Below are 16,767 nucleotides of genomic sequence, written 5' to 3' on the forward strand. Positions count from 1 at the left end.
CTGCAGCAAACATAAGGAATTGCATAGTGCATTATTGCTACCATAAAAGGCAAAGAAAAGTTCACGTTGAAAACTTGTGTACAGAAATTCCAGAAGTTGCATATAATTTTGCTAACTTTCGTGAACCATTAATAGGTGAAGATTGAACATTATTGATTATGAGATGGTACTGCATTGTGTGTGTTGCACCATATAAACAATTTAAACATTTAAAAAATACTGTAGCTTTATCATGGACATGTATAACCAATATCAGTAATGCACATGATGTAATGATAATTGTATATAAACATTTATAAAAAGCACATTCAGTAGATACATAGTTATAATAATGTTTTTGTGTGATTATACATGTATGCTGCAATGTGTTGTCAACATTAGATTTTACAAAAAGTGAGGTAGTATTTGAACACCTTTTGCTAACAAAATTTTAATTTTAATGTAGTGAAAATTAAGTTTGTAGTAATCAAGGAAAATTAACATAAGAATTGTTTTTAATCATTAGAAACTATCCTCAGTGGCGTAGCCAAACCCGGGCAAGCCAGGGCATTGCCCGGGCATCAGACTTCTTTGCCCTACCATCAGCTCCTAGAGTAATTATAAAGACGTGGGCTGGATAGCTCGAGATTTTGCTAATGTTACTTAACTAGTCACTGTACAAGAATAAGTATAGCACAACTTATACAACACTCACCGTGCCATTTTCGCCGATGGTTTCCTTCTTTTTGGCTAAACAGAGATGGGGTTATCCAAGGGATTTTCCCTCCGAGTAACTTGATTGTGCACAAATAGAGGAGGCAATAAATAGAAGCAAGATCACGTGATTACAAAAAACTGCGCAGCATTGTGGCAAGGAGTGAAGGACAAAGAATTGGTTTCACTATAGTGGGTTGGACGGTTTACATTTGGATTAAGTAATCACGGTAGCTATTGGTGTGGTCAAAACTCGGGAGGCAAAGCAGTCTAGAGGTGTTTGTGAAATTAGCACCCATCTATCCGTGTGGATACTGCTCAGTTCAAACGGTATGGAGTACTTGTTCAGTCAGCAATTCTTTTCTTTTTGATTCCACTTTTCTAGGCTAACAACTGTAGTGGCAGAGCATTAGTCATCACGTGATAGAGCGCCTCGTGCTTTAATTCAAGAATCTTAGTAGTCTGGTATTAAGACACATGTAGCTAGATGTATGTAATGTGTTAGAAGGCCAATAGCTAGCTAGGCGTTCGCTTCTATTAGGTTGATATTAGTCATCTTGCATACAGTAGTGTAGGATGATACATAATGCATTTTAAAAATGTTATATTGATGTCCATATGAAGATGGGCATGTGTACGTGTGTTATATAGGAAATGGCTTGCCCACCCATTGCCCAGGCATGGCGAAAACTCTGGCTACGCCACTGACTATCCTTATGGCCTCAAATTACTATCCAGATAGTAAATTGCTATCTGGATATCTGGTTAATACAGATATCTGTTTCAGCCCTAAAATCAAGTATGGATCATCATCCCTGTATTAAATCATGCAGTAATGCAACATGAGATGATAGTAAAGCACAGCTAAGTAGCTAGACAATCCGTATAATATTGTAGCTTCTGTGGATCATTCAAGGGTAGCTCCATGGAATTTTGGTTACATGTTTCTGTTGCATGCACACTTAACGCTCCCTCATGCAGGAAGGTTAAATTTTGAATATTATGTACGTATTGCAGTGAGACTGATCATGAATTCTAGATCTGGTAACAACAAAAAAATCTAATGTATATAAGTAAAACATATATAGCTATTTAGGAATTGATTGATATATGCTGTTTAGTTCTATTAGCATAATATCTAAATTATAGTTAGACGTCAAGAACCAGGGTTCTACGGGATTTAGAAAACTCGAAGGCCCTGGGCTGTAGCGCCTGAGGGTTTTCTAAATCCCGTAGAACCCAGTGGTTCTTGACGTCTAACTTATTTAGACTACAACTCGTTATTGTACCTTGAGTTGACAGCTGCTTGGAAATGTATGGCTAATTACTAGAAACAAGCCCTCTACACCTCCCTACATGGCGGGACCTCAGCGTGGCTGTTGCTACCCGTTTAAACGCCCATGCGTTTCCAATGTTACAGGCGCGTGCTATGTATCGAAGTACTGGACTCAACGACTGGACTACAACTCATTGTTGCTGTTGTTTTGCCCCGACAGCTGCTTGTAAGCAAGTAATGTAGTGTTGATTAGTACAAACAAGCCCATTACACCTCCCTCTAATTCAGTACGGCTGTTACTAGCCATTTAAATGCCCATGCGTTGCCAATGTTACAGGCGCGTAATTATCGTGTTTCGTATCGCCTCAGAGCGTGGTCTCTATTGGACATGACCGTGGCTCTACGAGATTCAGAGACCACGTTTTCAGCCAATCAAATTTCAGTATCAAACTTGTTGTAGTCTAAAGAGAGGTGGACTTATATGTGAAGTTTGAAGCATACAACAGGCATGATCCATGAATGCCATTCTGAGGGGATAGATTGGGGGTATGCCTTCAGGAAAATTTTCAGGTCTTATAAGCTCTGAGATTTAATTTTAGAGTGGTAGACTAAATAACAAAATAATTGTTCTTCTAGGATAGTTGCAGGGGCTGATCCAGGAATAAATGAAAGGGGGTGGCTGGCTTAGTTCACAAGCTTTACATGTGCAGTAAGGGTGTAGCTATACACTGGTGAGAGAGGTGACTGCAGACAGCGTGCGGAGCACGCTTAGCGAAGTGCGAAGCACGAGCTGTCTAGGGGGGTCTGGGGGCATGCCCCCCCAGGAAAATTTTTAAAATTAGGTGTTCAAAACATGCTATTTAGATCAAATTTTACTTAGTTTCAAAACTTTTGTTCTTATACAGTAACTGTTGGCTGCTACTGCTACTGCCCTAACTACACTATAGTGTACAGATACAATATCCTAAAAGGGTCCCTTTAGGATAAATTGTATCTGTACACTGTAGTGTAGTTAGAGCAGTAGCAGCTAAGAAAAGCAGTAGCAGCTAACAGTTACTGTATAAGAACAAAAGTTTTACCGTAGCCCCCTTCCCTCCACCCTGAATCCACCAAAGAATTAGATTGAATCTGGAAGTGATTTTGACTGAAAAGAACAATTGTATGTAGCTACTAGCTAGAATTTCAGACAGTGTACTAGCTGTTTAGAAGAAACACTGTAAAGCTAGCTACAGCATATAGTTTAAAAACTTGTTGGCAGCTGTGCTATTATGTCCATTTAACAACTGCAGCTGTAAATGAACAAAACCATAATAATAAATGTCCACCTGAAGGTTTTGCTTCAAATAAAGTGCACTGTTAGTGTAGATGCCATGTGCTAGTTTGTACAGATGTCCAGGTCTATTTTAGATTATTTTAGATCAAAAGTTATAGCCCAACAAGGACAGAATCCTCTAAGTGAAACCCTTACTACTGATGGAAGTAACAGTGACAGTGAAGTTGGGGAAGAAGGTTTGATTGACAATGAGACTGAGTCTGGAAGTGAAACTCCAGTCACAATCACTAATGAAAGTGGTATCAACAATGACAGTGATGGGAATGAATGTCAATCTCAGGGCATAAATGAAGAGACAGAGGCTACCCCTTCCACTACTGAAAGTATTAGAGTTAATGCGGATTTCATTGAAGCAGCTAACTGGCCAGATAATTTGACAGTGAGCCTTCAACAATCAACTGGTGAGCTTTGCCGTGAGGTTGCACCAGAAACTTTCCATGATAGTGATCCTGTTGAATTTAATAGCAATGGTGAGCCATCTTATCCTAACGTGAACTTTGTATCTAACTCAGAATCTAGTGATATTCTGCAAGTGGCCATTAGTAGATCAAGAATAATAAAAGATCATGAAAAATATGAATTGATTACTTCATCACAAAGCAATCTAAGGAGCACTGATTTTGACACAGTCTACTTCACTGTTTCTGGAGGAAGGAAAAGAAAACAGATAACTTTTCAATCTCGATGGCTTCAAGATTACAAATGGTTACGTTATGGTTTGGAGAATAGTCAAGGAGGATGGTGTTTGCCCTGCATTTTGTTTTTAACTGACAGTGAAAAGACACATCTCGGTGCATTTGTGTGTACGCCCTTCAAGAATTACAACAAATCCAAGGAGTTGATGGAGAGGCATGCCAAACATGCATATCATTTGAGAGCAGTAGATCATGCCTTTGAATTTACAAGAAGGTGGGCTAATCCTGAATCAAGAATCGATAGTCAGTTAATTGATAAAAGCTCTAAGAATTTTAAATTTAATACTGAAGTATTGCCAACAATTGCTGAGACAGTATTATTGTGTGCAAAGCAACGAATTTCTCTCCAAGGTCACAATCAGGATAAGGTGAACTTTACACAGGAGCCATTAAGAAATGAAGGAAATTTCATTGCCATACTTAGATTGCTGGCAAAGAACAATAAAGCACTGAGCGAACACTTAATACTTGGTCCAAAGAATGCAAAATATACCAGTAAGACCGTTCAAAACGAGATACTGGAAATAGCTGCTGACCAAATTCGTGCATTTTATCGAACCTGCATACAGAAGTGTCCACATTTTTCATTAATTGCTGATGAAGCTACATCTCATGGTAAGGAGATTTTGTCGGTTTGCTTAAGGTTCTTGGAAATTGATAATGAAAATTTTCGTGTGAAGCCAATAAAGCACGAAGTGTTACTTGACTTCCATTTTCTTCAGAGGATAACTGGGAAAAGCATTGCAGATGGCATCTTGCAAGTTTTACAAAAACATGAAATTGATGTTAAAAATTGCCGAGGGCAGGCATACGATACAACAGCTTCCATGAGCTCTTCAAATTCTGGTGTACAAGCACATATAAAGAATAATGCACCAGATGCAGAATTTCAAGGTTGCTGCCTGCATAGTTTGAATCTAGTAATATGCCATTCTTCAAAGGTTCAAGCTGTAAAAAATATGATTAATAACTGTCATCAGGCGTTCTTATACTTCCACAACTCTCCAAAGAGACAACGGTTTCTTGAACACATAATTCAGCGCTTGTGTCCATCTGCCAGGAAATCTAAGATAAATGGGCTGTGTAAAACAAGATGGGTTGAACGGCATAATACTTTCACCACAATTTTAGAATTGTATCCTTACCTTATTAAGACTTGGGAACATATTTGTTCACCTGCTGATGATGACAATGAAATTTATCCTGATGGAAATACTTGGAACTGGGATTCTGAATCTCGTAGCACTGCTAATGGTTTGAAGCACATTTTTACTAGCTTTGAGCACGTGGTTGCATTTTTGCTATCAAAAGAATTATTGGAGCCGATTAAACCAATTGCAGAATGTTTACAAGGTAGACTACAAGAGGTATACTTTGGTTTTAAAAAAGTTGATGAAGTCAAGGAGCATTACAAGCAACTTCGTGAAAATGTAAATGCTGAACATAATAGAATTTATCATAAAGCTCTAAATCTATGCAGGGATATTAGCAGCAGCGAAAGTATGCCCCGTGTTATAAGAGGCCGTCAAACTAGACCAAACCCTACAGTAAGCTCACCAACTGATTACTGGAGAGTGACAATTACCATTCCTTTGTTAGACTCAATTATAAGTGAATTGGAAGCCAGATTTTCTGTAGATACACGAGCACATTATGAACTGTGTGCATTGGTGCCCACTGTAATTACCACAAAAGACGAACATCAACTGTGTACCATCTTAAAATCTAAATGGAGTCATTTGCTACCAGCAGAAGATGACCTTGACAGTGAACTTGCTAGATGGAAAGCTCACTGCAATAAATTCCATGCCACTTTAAAGGAGAAGTCTATAACTCACTTGCTGAGTGAAGATGCAGATCCAATATTCTTCCCCAATATAAGAGAACTCCTGTGCATATTGGTAATACTTCCGATTGGAAGCACTGAAGCAGAAAGGACCTTTTCTTGTCTCAGGCAAATTCATTTGTGGTTGCGCACCACTATGACGGATGAAAGACTGGGCAACCTTGGGGTGTTAGCAATGCAAGGATTTAGCTTTCAACTGAATGTTGAACAAATATGTAAAGAGTTTGCAACTAAACATAGCAGAAAAATGTGTACAAGTAGTGTTTTATATGATTAGTATGAGCTGTTAATGCTTAATTTGCATGCCGTGATATATAGTTTAATCCAGGGTGGGTGGCTAGCCACCCCATCCACCCCCCCTGGATCAGCCCCTGAGTTGACTGTTCTATTATATATAGAATTGTCTGAAACTATACTTGACCAGTTTCTGGAAATCTCAGAATCCCCCTAGATCTGCACTTGATCATTCACTGTCCAGTCCACTAGTCTAGTCCAGTGATTGTATACAACCGTGCATGCCATTGTTTCTTTAAGCGGTACTGTAGCTATGCATGGGTTCGATAAAGTGACTATGTTATTAAAAGTAAACGAATGAACTAGGAGGAAAATTAGAATTTTAAGTTGGATTAGCTAGGGATCAGTGTTGGGGTAACGCGTTACGTTCTTTTGTGGTAACGAAGTACTGTAATATAACGAAATATGCTGTAAATACAGGTATAGCCAAGTTACTTTACTTGCAAATGTAACGCGCTAGGCCAATGAAACTTGATTAGCAGTTTCGCGTAATCGCCCGCATGCTTTTGATACACCCGCATGGAATTTCATTATCGGTATTTCACTGATCGAAATACTCTAATAGAGCAGTCACTTTTACTCTAATACAGCAATCAGCTATACTCTAATGGAAAAATCACTTGTTATACGGATTAGTAACGCACTAATCGCATTATAGCTATTTAATGCAAGTCTGTAGAGTAATCAATGTAGATCTCACTGTTTTTTGGCAGAAATCTTCATGTTTGGGATGTGTGTCATGTGTGCTTTTGAAAAATAATGAATAATAACCGCCCGCCCGCATCAAATTTTCAAAAATCTGAGCGAGAAACTAGTAATCAAGTTTCATTGGCTTTACCTAAGTAATGAAGTTACTGTAACTAGTCTAATATTATAACTTTAAGGCGAAGTTACTAATCTCGTTAGTAATCCACTGAGTAACACCTAGCCACTACAAAGTAACGAAGCCTACTGAATGAAGCTTATTCACCAACTTCTTGCTTATAACCAAGATTTGTACATTGTCCAACAACGCAATCATGTCACGTGATAAAGTGGCAGTTTCACACGTGACAGCTTAAGGCTGTGGACACAAAGTAATATAACATGTAATATTATTATATGTAACTGTAACTAAATAGTTCAGTTGTAAATAATAACATATAATATGTAACGAGTTATGTTTAAAAAGTAACTGTCCCAACACTGCTACGGATCAAAGAATAAAGAAACAAGGGAAACAAGAGAGGCCGGCTTAAATTTAGCTTAGTAGCCTGTCATGATATACAGACACTCATATAGCTAGTATGCCCATTAGTGCAACCTCTTGTTTCATTAACTACATTTAATCCTTCTACTTGCAAATTTCTAATCACCATAACAAAAGTTTATTTTGTATGTAATGAATGGCACCTCACAGGCAGTTACAGAACAACATTTGTATCTTGGAGTAAAGTTACATCACAGACTTTCATGGAAACCACATATAGATTACATCTGCAATAAGGCAAACAGAGCTGTTGGTTTTTTGCGACGAAATCTTCAGCATTGTCCTAGCCATGTAGCATATAAACAATTTGTCTTGAGTATCGTTCATCAATGATCCACACCACCAAACCAAGACAACATAAATCAAGTAGAGATGGTATAACATAGAGCTGCTCGTTTTGTCACAGGTCAACCATGGAGACGAAATAATAGAGACAGCATCACTAACATCCTTGAAAACTTGCAATGGCCTACACTACAAGAATGTCGCAAATCAGCTAAGACTAGTTTTACTATATAAAGTACTACATGATTTATTAATTATACCGAACTGTTACCTCCCATTTAAATTTACTGTATTACGGACCCGACACTCACACAACTTTAAACTAGTACCTTACCAACCAAGAATTGATGTATATAAATATTCCTTCCTCCCAAGAACTGTACCAGAATGGAATAGATTAGATGATGAGATTATTGAGACTGACTGTGTTGAAGAATTTAAGCAAAGATTAGCCCCTTCTATGTATATAGTTAAGTAACTTATCGTAATTGTATATATTTTTATAGTTTATTATTGTAATTGTACATATGTATATAATTAAGTAACTTGTCGTAATTGTACATACTTATATAGTTAAGTAACTAATTGAAATTGTACACATGTAATTGCACATCAGCATTATACCCCTGGAGGGTCCTGCTGATTAACAATAAATCAATAAATTGCATTTAAAAGCAGATCACCTGATTTAAAGCGTACCAAAATTTTGTACGCGCGTGTGGAATTATTTAACCCTGGATTTATTTTAAGCTCAGACTGTAGCGGAGAGAACAGAACAATGGAAAAGTTGCGGATGATTCCGTCGGATAAAGGGCTTATTCCTCCAGGAACAGTGCACGCAGGAGTGAATGTAAGAGGTATGATCTCGGTCGCTTCCCGGCGACTAGGTCAGCCATTGTACTGTGGTTAGGGCCCGGGGTGGCACTCCAATATATCCTGTACTCTGATCTTCGTCCTCAGTCAGAGTGAAAGTCAAGCTATAATTTGCAGTCGGTAAAAGGACAAGCACAGCTTGAAAGGTGTATACCAGTACTATCGATACTTTCAGACAAGAGTACATAATAATAATAGAAGAGGGAGGAGAGTGTCTAACTCTCAATATACTCCATACAAACACACTGCGCTCAAACCCTCCTACGTCAATCCATAAAACTTCTAGTAATAAATCAATACCTTTAAGTGAACAGAAGACTGTTGATATTTCCTAATTAAAGCAGTAGAAGTGCTACAACCTCCTTCATAGAGCAAACCATTTGTCACCCTTGGTGGCTATAGTTGATTGCGCGAGGTCTGAGCGCAGTGAGTTTGCACAAGGTCTTAGCGTTTGCGCAAGGTCTTAGCGCAGTGAGTTTGGTGAATCCACTGAAGTTAGACACTCTCCTCCCTACTCTATTATTATGTACTCTTGTTTCAGATTAGCATTGTGAACGTACACTGTAAATTTACAAAAATATAGAAAAATTTAGTCAAAATGTGATTTTTAGTGAAAGTCAAAGTTTATTTTTTGTGTTTGACAAGATCGGTATTGGCCCCTTGTGTGGTTAGCCGGAACAGACACTGAGCAGACTTCACACTGAGCATTGGTTAATATTTGCCTGGTGCTGGCCAAGGGGACGACATCAACTGTAATTCTGTATGAAACGTTTAGAAAATTGCAATCCGGCCAGGTGGGACCTATGAATCTGGTGAGTGGACTCTTACATACTTTGCATACTCTCTTTTCATCGATGTTATTTACGTATATACCGTATATGACCGTATTAAAGCCGGGCTCAAATACACACAGGGGCTCAAATATACGCCAGGTACAGCTAGGGGACTGTCATAATAAACGCCTGGGCTCATTTAAACGCCGGGGTGCTAATGATATGCACTGAAAGGGGTTCTAAACTTGTGTCAGCTGCTAACTATATAGTGATGTCTCGTCACCAGTCTTGTGATGTCTTGTCTTGTTCGACTATGCCTTCTCTTCTGGTGATGGCCATAGCGTATTTATCGTGGTCATTGTCATCTTTCCTCCCAACTTCCAATGTTTCACCCAGCAGAGGAGTCCAAATGGGCTTATGTACGTGATGGGCTATGGATTTCGTATTTCGTAGGTACTTGTACTGGCACCTGTCATTCTCAACGAGTGGCTAGTAAGAAATAAATTCCCGGGTCCAAATTAATGCCGGTCTCGTTTAAACGCCGGGTCAAAAATGATTTATAGGAAATAAATGCCCAGGCTTCTATACGGTCATATACGGTAAGTTGATTGAAACAGTTTACAAATACAAACTCTCAATAATATTGCAGACTGGAATCTTGCTGTGGGATATAGCATACAGGATTTTCAAGGATCTTGGTGTCGGACCCCTTTGTTACAGCCTAGTGTGAAATCAACAACATATTGTTTTCTATTGAAAATTTAACACAATCATCATGCATGTTGACCTCATCCTCTGTCCCTGCCTCAACTTTATTTACTCTTTGAACCTGGCTGGCACCATCGTGACCTAATCATAGGTTACGTAGTGTATACCTTAAAATTCTTGAGGTGCAAAATTTTTGTAAATCACTTTTTAGCTACGAAAATTTTCTTCCGGATTTGCAAATGATAACTGCCTAGCTACAATAGTTTCCCTCGAATCTTGCCATAGTCGCTAGTCTACAAAAGTTTTCTAGCTCAAAACTTTACGTATACTATAAACTACTTGAGTAACAGGGATGTGTTCTGGAATTCCTTTCTGAAATTTTGAACTTCATAATGAAAAAAAAAAGGGTATAACTAACTTGGAATTTTAAATAATGATGTAGTACAGTAGCTGAACAGTTTTCCTTTTCAGTTGGAGAATTTGTATTATGTATTTGGATCACTATAATACCAGACCAGCCACAACCATATGATTTAGTTATGTTAGCTATGACATAATGGGAACCAAGCAAGAAAGCCAGTATGCCACACCGTGTATATAATGACAGGTGTGATTTTTACACATGCATAGCTCCATGGCTCCTCTGCACCCCATTATAGCTGTAGAGTAGACCACACTGAAAATTTGATTAAATTTGCACAAGCCATTTGTGAGGTACATAGGCATTGAAAATTTTGATTTTTCTCTTTATTATTAACTTATTAGGGGTCTAGATTTTTTTTATGAACACTTTACAAAAATTGCTAACATGTAACTAAATTGCCTTGAACTTTGAACTTTAGTGCAAATAGAGAGGGTATAAAGGTGAATTTACATACTGTAGAAAGTTGGCTATGAATCTGTTAAGTATACAGTACATGATGTTATGAACATTAATTCTTATAAAAAAAAGATAAGACTTTTGTCATGGCTACAGGGTAAACCACATAAGGTTGAAATTTGGTGTGTTCATTGTAGTAGTGACTTTTGATGGCTTGAAAAACAGTGGAGTTTTAGCAGCACTGTTACAGAGTTACAAAGCAAAAATCAAACAAGTGTAAGATCACATGGTCGAGATAGTCAGTCAGTAAAAGAATCCACTAAATTATTCGTAGCAACTTTTTGGAAGTGTTTCAGGTTGTACTGAAGACACTTTTGGGCTTGGTTATTCCTAACCAATACTGCCAAGGTGCCATGGTGGTATTGCGGGACTGATTTTAGGGTCATATATTTTTGGCCAAACCTTAATCATGATCCCTTATATATAGTATACTATTGTACTGTATGATTACTGATCATTTATCTTAGAATGTAGTTTAGTAACTATCAATAGTCGAAATGTAGCAATTACTAGCCTAACCTATAAAGCAAAACACACAACTTAATGCCCCGTGTTGCTCAATTTGTATCTTTGAGCATCAAAACCGCATTCCCATGATATTGCCTTGGGTTAATCCCTAGTTAACACCTTTGAATGATGCTTAAGTGCATATACACAGTATTTCTGTGTGTGCATGCACATGTGCATGTTACAGTACATATATGCCACAGTGGTTAACAATATGTCCATTATATTAGGTGAGACCCTCTACATTGGTCAGTATGCACCTCACCATCCTTTTAATAATGAATATCCTTTTGGAATTATCACACCTTCACAAGAAATGATAGCATACTGTGACTACAGTAACACAAGTGACAAGGAGTTAACACTGAAGCTTTGTGTAAGGTATAAAGCTTTGGCTGGCAGAGACTCTGTGGTGTTTTATTGGAAGCCATGTGATGAATATTTTCTAAAAGCTCCAAAGTACTTCCCAGAAGATATTGTGTTTTCAAACAAAACTCGTAAATCACTTCTCTATTTTGTTGCTCAGATTGATCCCCATATTATCACAGAGAGCAAAGTAGTAGGAAAATATAACAAAAGTAAATTTCCAGCAGATTTTTATGGCCCACTTGTTGGAGTCGGACATGCTTGGTATGTTGAAGGCACTTGTGAGCAAGGTCACCGTACACCTATTACCTCTTTTAATGCTTATGTACCTTATGATGGAAAGATATATGAAGTGTCCAAATTTTCATTTCTCTGCTCACGTCAATTGCCCAGGTTAAGTCATATTACACATCCAAGAGATGAGTGGGTAAAAATCTTTAGCCATGATCTTCCATCTAATGCATTTCCTGCTGGAATTGCTCCTAATGGAGAAGTTATATATGTCGGTAGAGCAGAGCGCCTCAATGATGAGCCCAATGCTGATAAACTTGATCCTTATAATGAGATTCCTGGACATGTGACACCTTCAGATATGCATCTTCATATTACATGGAAATTTCTTGAACATATTTATGACAGCAATGATGGGTTTGAAATGTTAGTTGAGGAGACTCAAGATTTGCTTGAATGGGTTGTAGGCTCTCTTAGAAGGGTGCCCCGAAATGCTGTAATTGCCGGCGTTGGAAAATTTACAGGTTTTGATATCACGTACTGCATTGGGCGTACAGTAACTGGCAGTGACCTATCAGTTGGGAAGACCTTCAGTGGTGCTCCTATTAAACTACCAGATAGTAGGGTTTACAACACACAGTTGGTAGGAAAGATTAATAGGCTTTATGGCAATAGGTTGTGTGTTGCATGGAATGGCGATGAGTACTTATACAACAAATTTGAAGTGTTAGTGTTGAAAAAGAAGTTTTCACCAAAAAACCTGCAACGTCTTTGTTGTAATGCCATCATCATTCTCACAAGGGGTATGCCTCACATAGTCAACCAGTTGGATCTTCCTGCACAGCTAAAAGAGTTCTGTAAAGTGACTAGTAACAAAGTAGATTAATTCTTCACACAAGTTTACTACTATAGGCAAGTCAGTATAAGAATGCTTTGATTATATTACAGATTTCTGAATATATGTATATTGTGTCAATGTCCTAGTAAATTCCATTATACATTTATTTTTGTACTTGTACATGTGCAGTGATGTTTACTAGAATTTTGCAACAAAGGTAATGGTGATTACCATATGTGTCAGTCTGGGCCTGTGAAACCTGGGCATGTGAGGTACACAATATTTGTGTTTATGCTTCAGCCATTATTGTGCAATATAATTGCGAGTTATACAATGTAACTGATTATTGTATTCCACTACTGATATGATCTTGGTGTAGTTTATGCCCACATGTCCTGTTTTCGCACTCAGGCCCAATCACAAACTTATACATGTAATTGCCGGACAGCATGGTGCACGTACATGTTATCTATCAACAATAACTAAAATATCAACTTGTCAAACAATTGGCATGTAGCCAAGCCACACTGCTCAAAAGCATAATGCTCAATTTTTGGAGCATAATAGCCTCATGCCTAGCTATAAGACCCCTTTTCGCAGATCGGTTAGCTAGCTAGCCATAAAGAGCACCTGACAGCAAAGTAATGTAATCTCTGCATTAGAAACAATTGTTGCATTGAAGACTGTCCCTATTAGCAAATCACAGTATTTTAACCAGCTGCAAGTTTCCACCAGCAGTTGTTCACAAATAACTTAAAAGTCATACTGAGTAAGAAATGGGTGAAAGGCATACAGTATGGTTCCCCCTAAAAGTGAACCAAAATACTGCCATTATAATAATCATGCATGATTAATATACAACAGCATCTTAAACGGAGTTATAAACAAAGTTAATGGTGTAGCGGCTCACGTAAGTTCACATGGCAGGTTTGTGAACTAATCAACCATATGCGCATGCGTAAATAGCAATAGCATGAAGACAACTACTGGCTGGTCAGAGTGCTTAACTGCCAGAAGTATAATTATAAGCATTAATGGAAAATTAAGAGTCTTGGTGCAGCTAGCATCATATCAAGCATTTAAAACAAAAACTATTTTTAAGAATTTTTTCCCATGAAATTCCTAATCATAAAGCTTCTCACTTATAATTTAAAATTGATAAGTAGATAAACACTTATATATGAATGCTATTAGAGTACACTTGACTGCTCTATTAGAGTATCTCAAACTTCCAAAACAATTCTCTGATCAGTATTATTATTTGTGCTCTACAATTTGCAAGATGGCATGACCTTTCTTCCATTCCAGAGTATAGCTAAACATATACATGTGCATGCGTTGTAGCATACCGAGACACATGTACAGTACCAGTATACAAAGCAAATGTAAATGTCTAACATTGGCAACATAATTATGCTGATGCCCCTCCTAAATCCTTCCTAATGTAGGTTCTCTAAATTGTTGTGCTATACTAGATTGGATGGAATTTTTCACTTTTGATTAGTGTGTTTCTGTTCTTAAATGTTTAATGCCATATTGTTGTTTACTAAACCACTATTGAGATTCAAAATTATTCATCAATTTATGCCATTAATCGATGCTTTGTATAAGGACCACTGAAATGACAATATTATTTCTGCATTGGAATACATCTATTGATCAGAAATGTGACCATGTTACTTTCTATTTTGGGAACAATTAAGTCTCACATACATGTACTAGTTGCATTATTAGATAACTCCGGCTACAATTCATGGTTGCATCCAAGAGCAAGTTAATGTTCAGGAATCATTAACTGTTGTACAACTTTGACATGTGTTACTCATGGAGCATAATGTGATGGTTGGTCTGTCATTTTTTCACTGTTTGATCATTTGAGTTTATCATGCGTTTGTTTGCCTTCATGATCATCCATTGTAGTAATTCTGCAAAATTTGTGTGAAATTGTACATTGGTAAAGTGCTACAACAGGATTCAAGGAATAGTTAAACTTTTCTATAGATTAAGAGTTTTCAAAAGTTGAGTACAATGTTGCTAACTTTAAAGAACCATTGATTGGGAAAGATTACCTAACCTGAGTTATCGTTGATTACTTTTGCTACCTGATGGATTTATTGTTGCGCAAACTAGACACATATGATTTTGTATAAATTATGTTGTACTTAATGCATGTACATTATACACACATTACCATTAAACAGTACGATGAGGTCTCATTTGTAGTGTGTTGCATTAGTTTCTTATAATTATTATGATTATAATTATATCACTTCTGAGTCAGTATTGATCTTCTACTTTCAGACTCAAAGCTATTTCATCCTGTCTGCTACACAAAGTCATCTATCTTCCATGTCATTAGCACAGTCCTTATATAAGGCAGCCAAAGTCCAGCTAATGAAGGCTGTTGAGAAACTCACCTCAATCATCTCAGTGTATGGTGTAAATTCTAGATTCAGCAAGGTTGGAGTCTTCTTGCAGAACATGGAACAAGCTCCTAGGTGGGTTTCACTCTGGGCAGCTTTCCTTTCTGTTGAAGGCTTCCTCTGACATATTGCCCACTGCAGTCAACCTGTGCACGTTGCTGGCACATACAGTGTAATACAAAGTGTACCTTGTGTGACTCCAATTGGTAACTACAGCCCATATTCTGGGTGGCTGGCCAGTGACACTATCTTAACAGAGAGGTATACTCATTGTCATAATCAAGTATTGCACATTTTGGCCTTGAAATTGACAACTGTTTCTGCTAATTGCAAAGGTGTCAGTGTCCATGCTGACAAGGGACTCCGCTTTAATCAGGAAACCATACCTTTGACTGTACATGCGCTGGTCACATCTTATATATCACCCTGACATTGTATATCTACCATTCCATTTCTCGATCCATATGCATGCATTGATGTGTATTTTAGAGTTAACCTGTCCTCTTGACCAAAGACAACATATTGAATCTGCATGTTGTCAAAAGCAACAAAAACCAGAATAATGTAATTTACAACTGCTTGCTGAGTTGGATTGTTTAAACATCTCTAACTACTACACAATTGTGGAAGTCAGTGTTTTTGGGTCACTACCAACCAGTTTCGTGATCAATCAAAGGAAATAATTTCTTTAATCCAACAGGATGTTAGAGGCCTATTAAATAAAATGGCCAGAACATCAATCTCTGCATCTCAGAGAATCTTTTTTTCAGTAGAGAATGGACCGTCATCCCTGAGACCCTGACTTAATAGTGTTTTTGTACGTACAGTTCTTTGTTTGTTGTTATGTATAGCTACATAGTCCTTATCATGCCCACAATGGATCTACTGTGTGGATCTGATAAGTGGTTCACGTTTGTTTGAGGATTCCCATACTATTTGTTTACTGTTGATTTTTTTTGTACACTTTCATCATAATCATGATGGTTTTCTCTCTTATATTGTTACATAAATGGATGTTCAATTTCAATCCATATTTTCCTGCTGCCCATCAATCAGGACACTCATGTGCACGTACTGCCACATGCAATGCAGTGCCCAAACACTCCCAAGGAAGTATAATAGTGTGTACAAAGTTCTTTAAAGTAGCTATAAGTGCAATAAACAAACCAGTAGACAAAAAGTTCTCTTGACAGGATATCTGTTGAAATGTTTCTTATGAATCATGTGTGTATGTGCAATACTCCACCTCAGCAAATACCAATTTTTATTTATTTCTTGGTCTAGAAATATACAATCATAAAGATAAGAAACGTGCCAAGGCCTCCTTCTCACGTATGCAATGGTTATTAAATGCCTGAGAAAAATGCAAGTTATGGGGTGCTCAACCTTTTCTGCATACGCACAGCATCTATCTACGTAATCATGAAAACTACACTACAGATACACCTTAGTCTCTACTTGATAACTGCACAATCCCTTCTCCAAAATTAAACTGAC

The 16,767-nt window shown here is 37.6% G+C and overlaps 2 protein-coding genes across 3 annotated transcripts; both read left to right on the plus strand.

Annotated features, from left to right (window-relative positions):
- The first annotated feature begins 2,621 nt into the window (after window positions 1–2,621).
- LOC136258196 (52 kDa repressor of the inhibitor of the protein kinase-like) lies at window positions 2,622–6,133 on the plus strand. The gene has a single exon (XM_066051520.1). The coding sequence runs from the start codon at window positions 3,358–3,360 to the stop codon at window positions 6,118–6,120; it is 2,763 nt and encodes a 920-aa protein (XP_065907592.1). The 5' UTR covers window positions 2,622–3,357; the 3' UTR covers window positions 6,121–6,133.
- A 2,259-nt stretch (window positions 6,134–8,392) lies between these two features.
- On the plus strand, window positions 8,393–13,061 carry LOC136258008 (uncharacterized). Of its 2 annotated transcripts, none has more exons than XM_066051308.1 (2): window positions 8,393–8,521; window positions 11,643–13,061. In XM_066051308.1, the coding sequence occupies exon 2, from the start codon at window positions 11,729–11,731 to the stop codon at window positions 12,893–12,895; it is 1,167 nt and encodes a 388-aa protein (XP_065907380.1). In that variant the 5' UTR covers window positions 8,393–8,521; window positions 11,643–11,728; the 3' UTR covers window positions 12,896–13,061. The 2 variants fall into 2 exon arrangements, with proteins under 2 accessions (XP_065907380.1, XP_065907379.1); XM_066051307.1 differs by having other exon boundaries at window positions 8,399–8,528.
- The last annotated feature ends 3,706 nt before the right edge of the window (window positions 13,062–16,767 follow it).

Source organism: Dysidea avara, chromosome 6 (assembly GCF_963678975.1).
Source record: "Dysidea avara chromosome 6, odDysAvar1.4, whole genome shotgun sequence".
NCBI classification, from domain to species: domain Eukaryota; kingdom Metazoa; phylum Porifera; class Demospongiae; order Dictyoceratida; family Dysideidae; genus Dysidea; species Dysidea avara.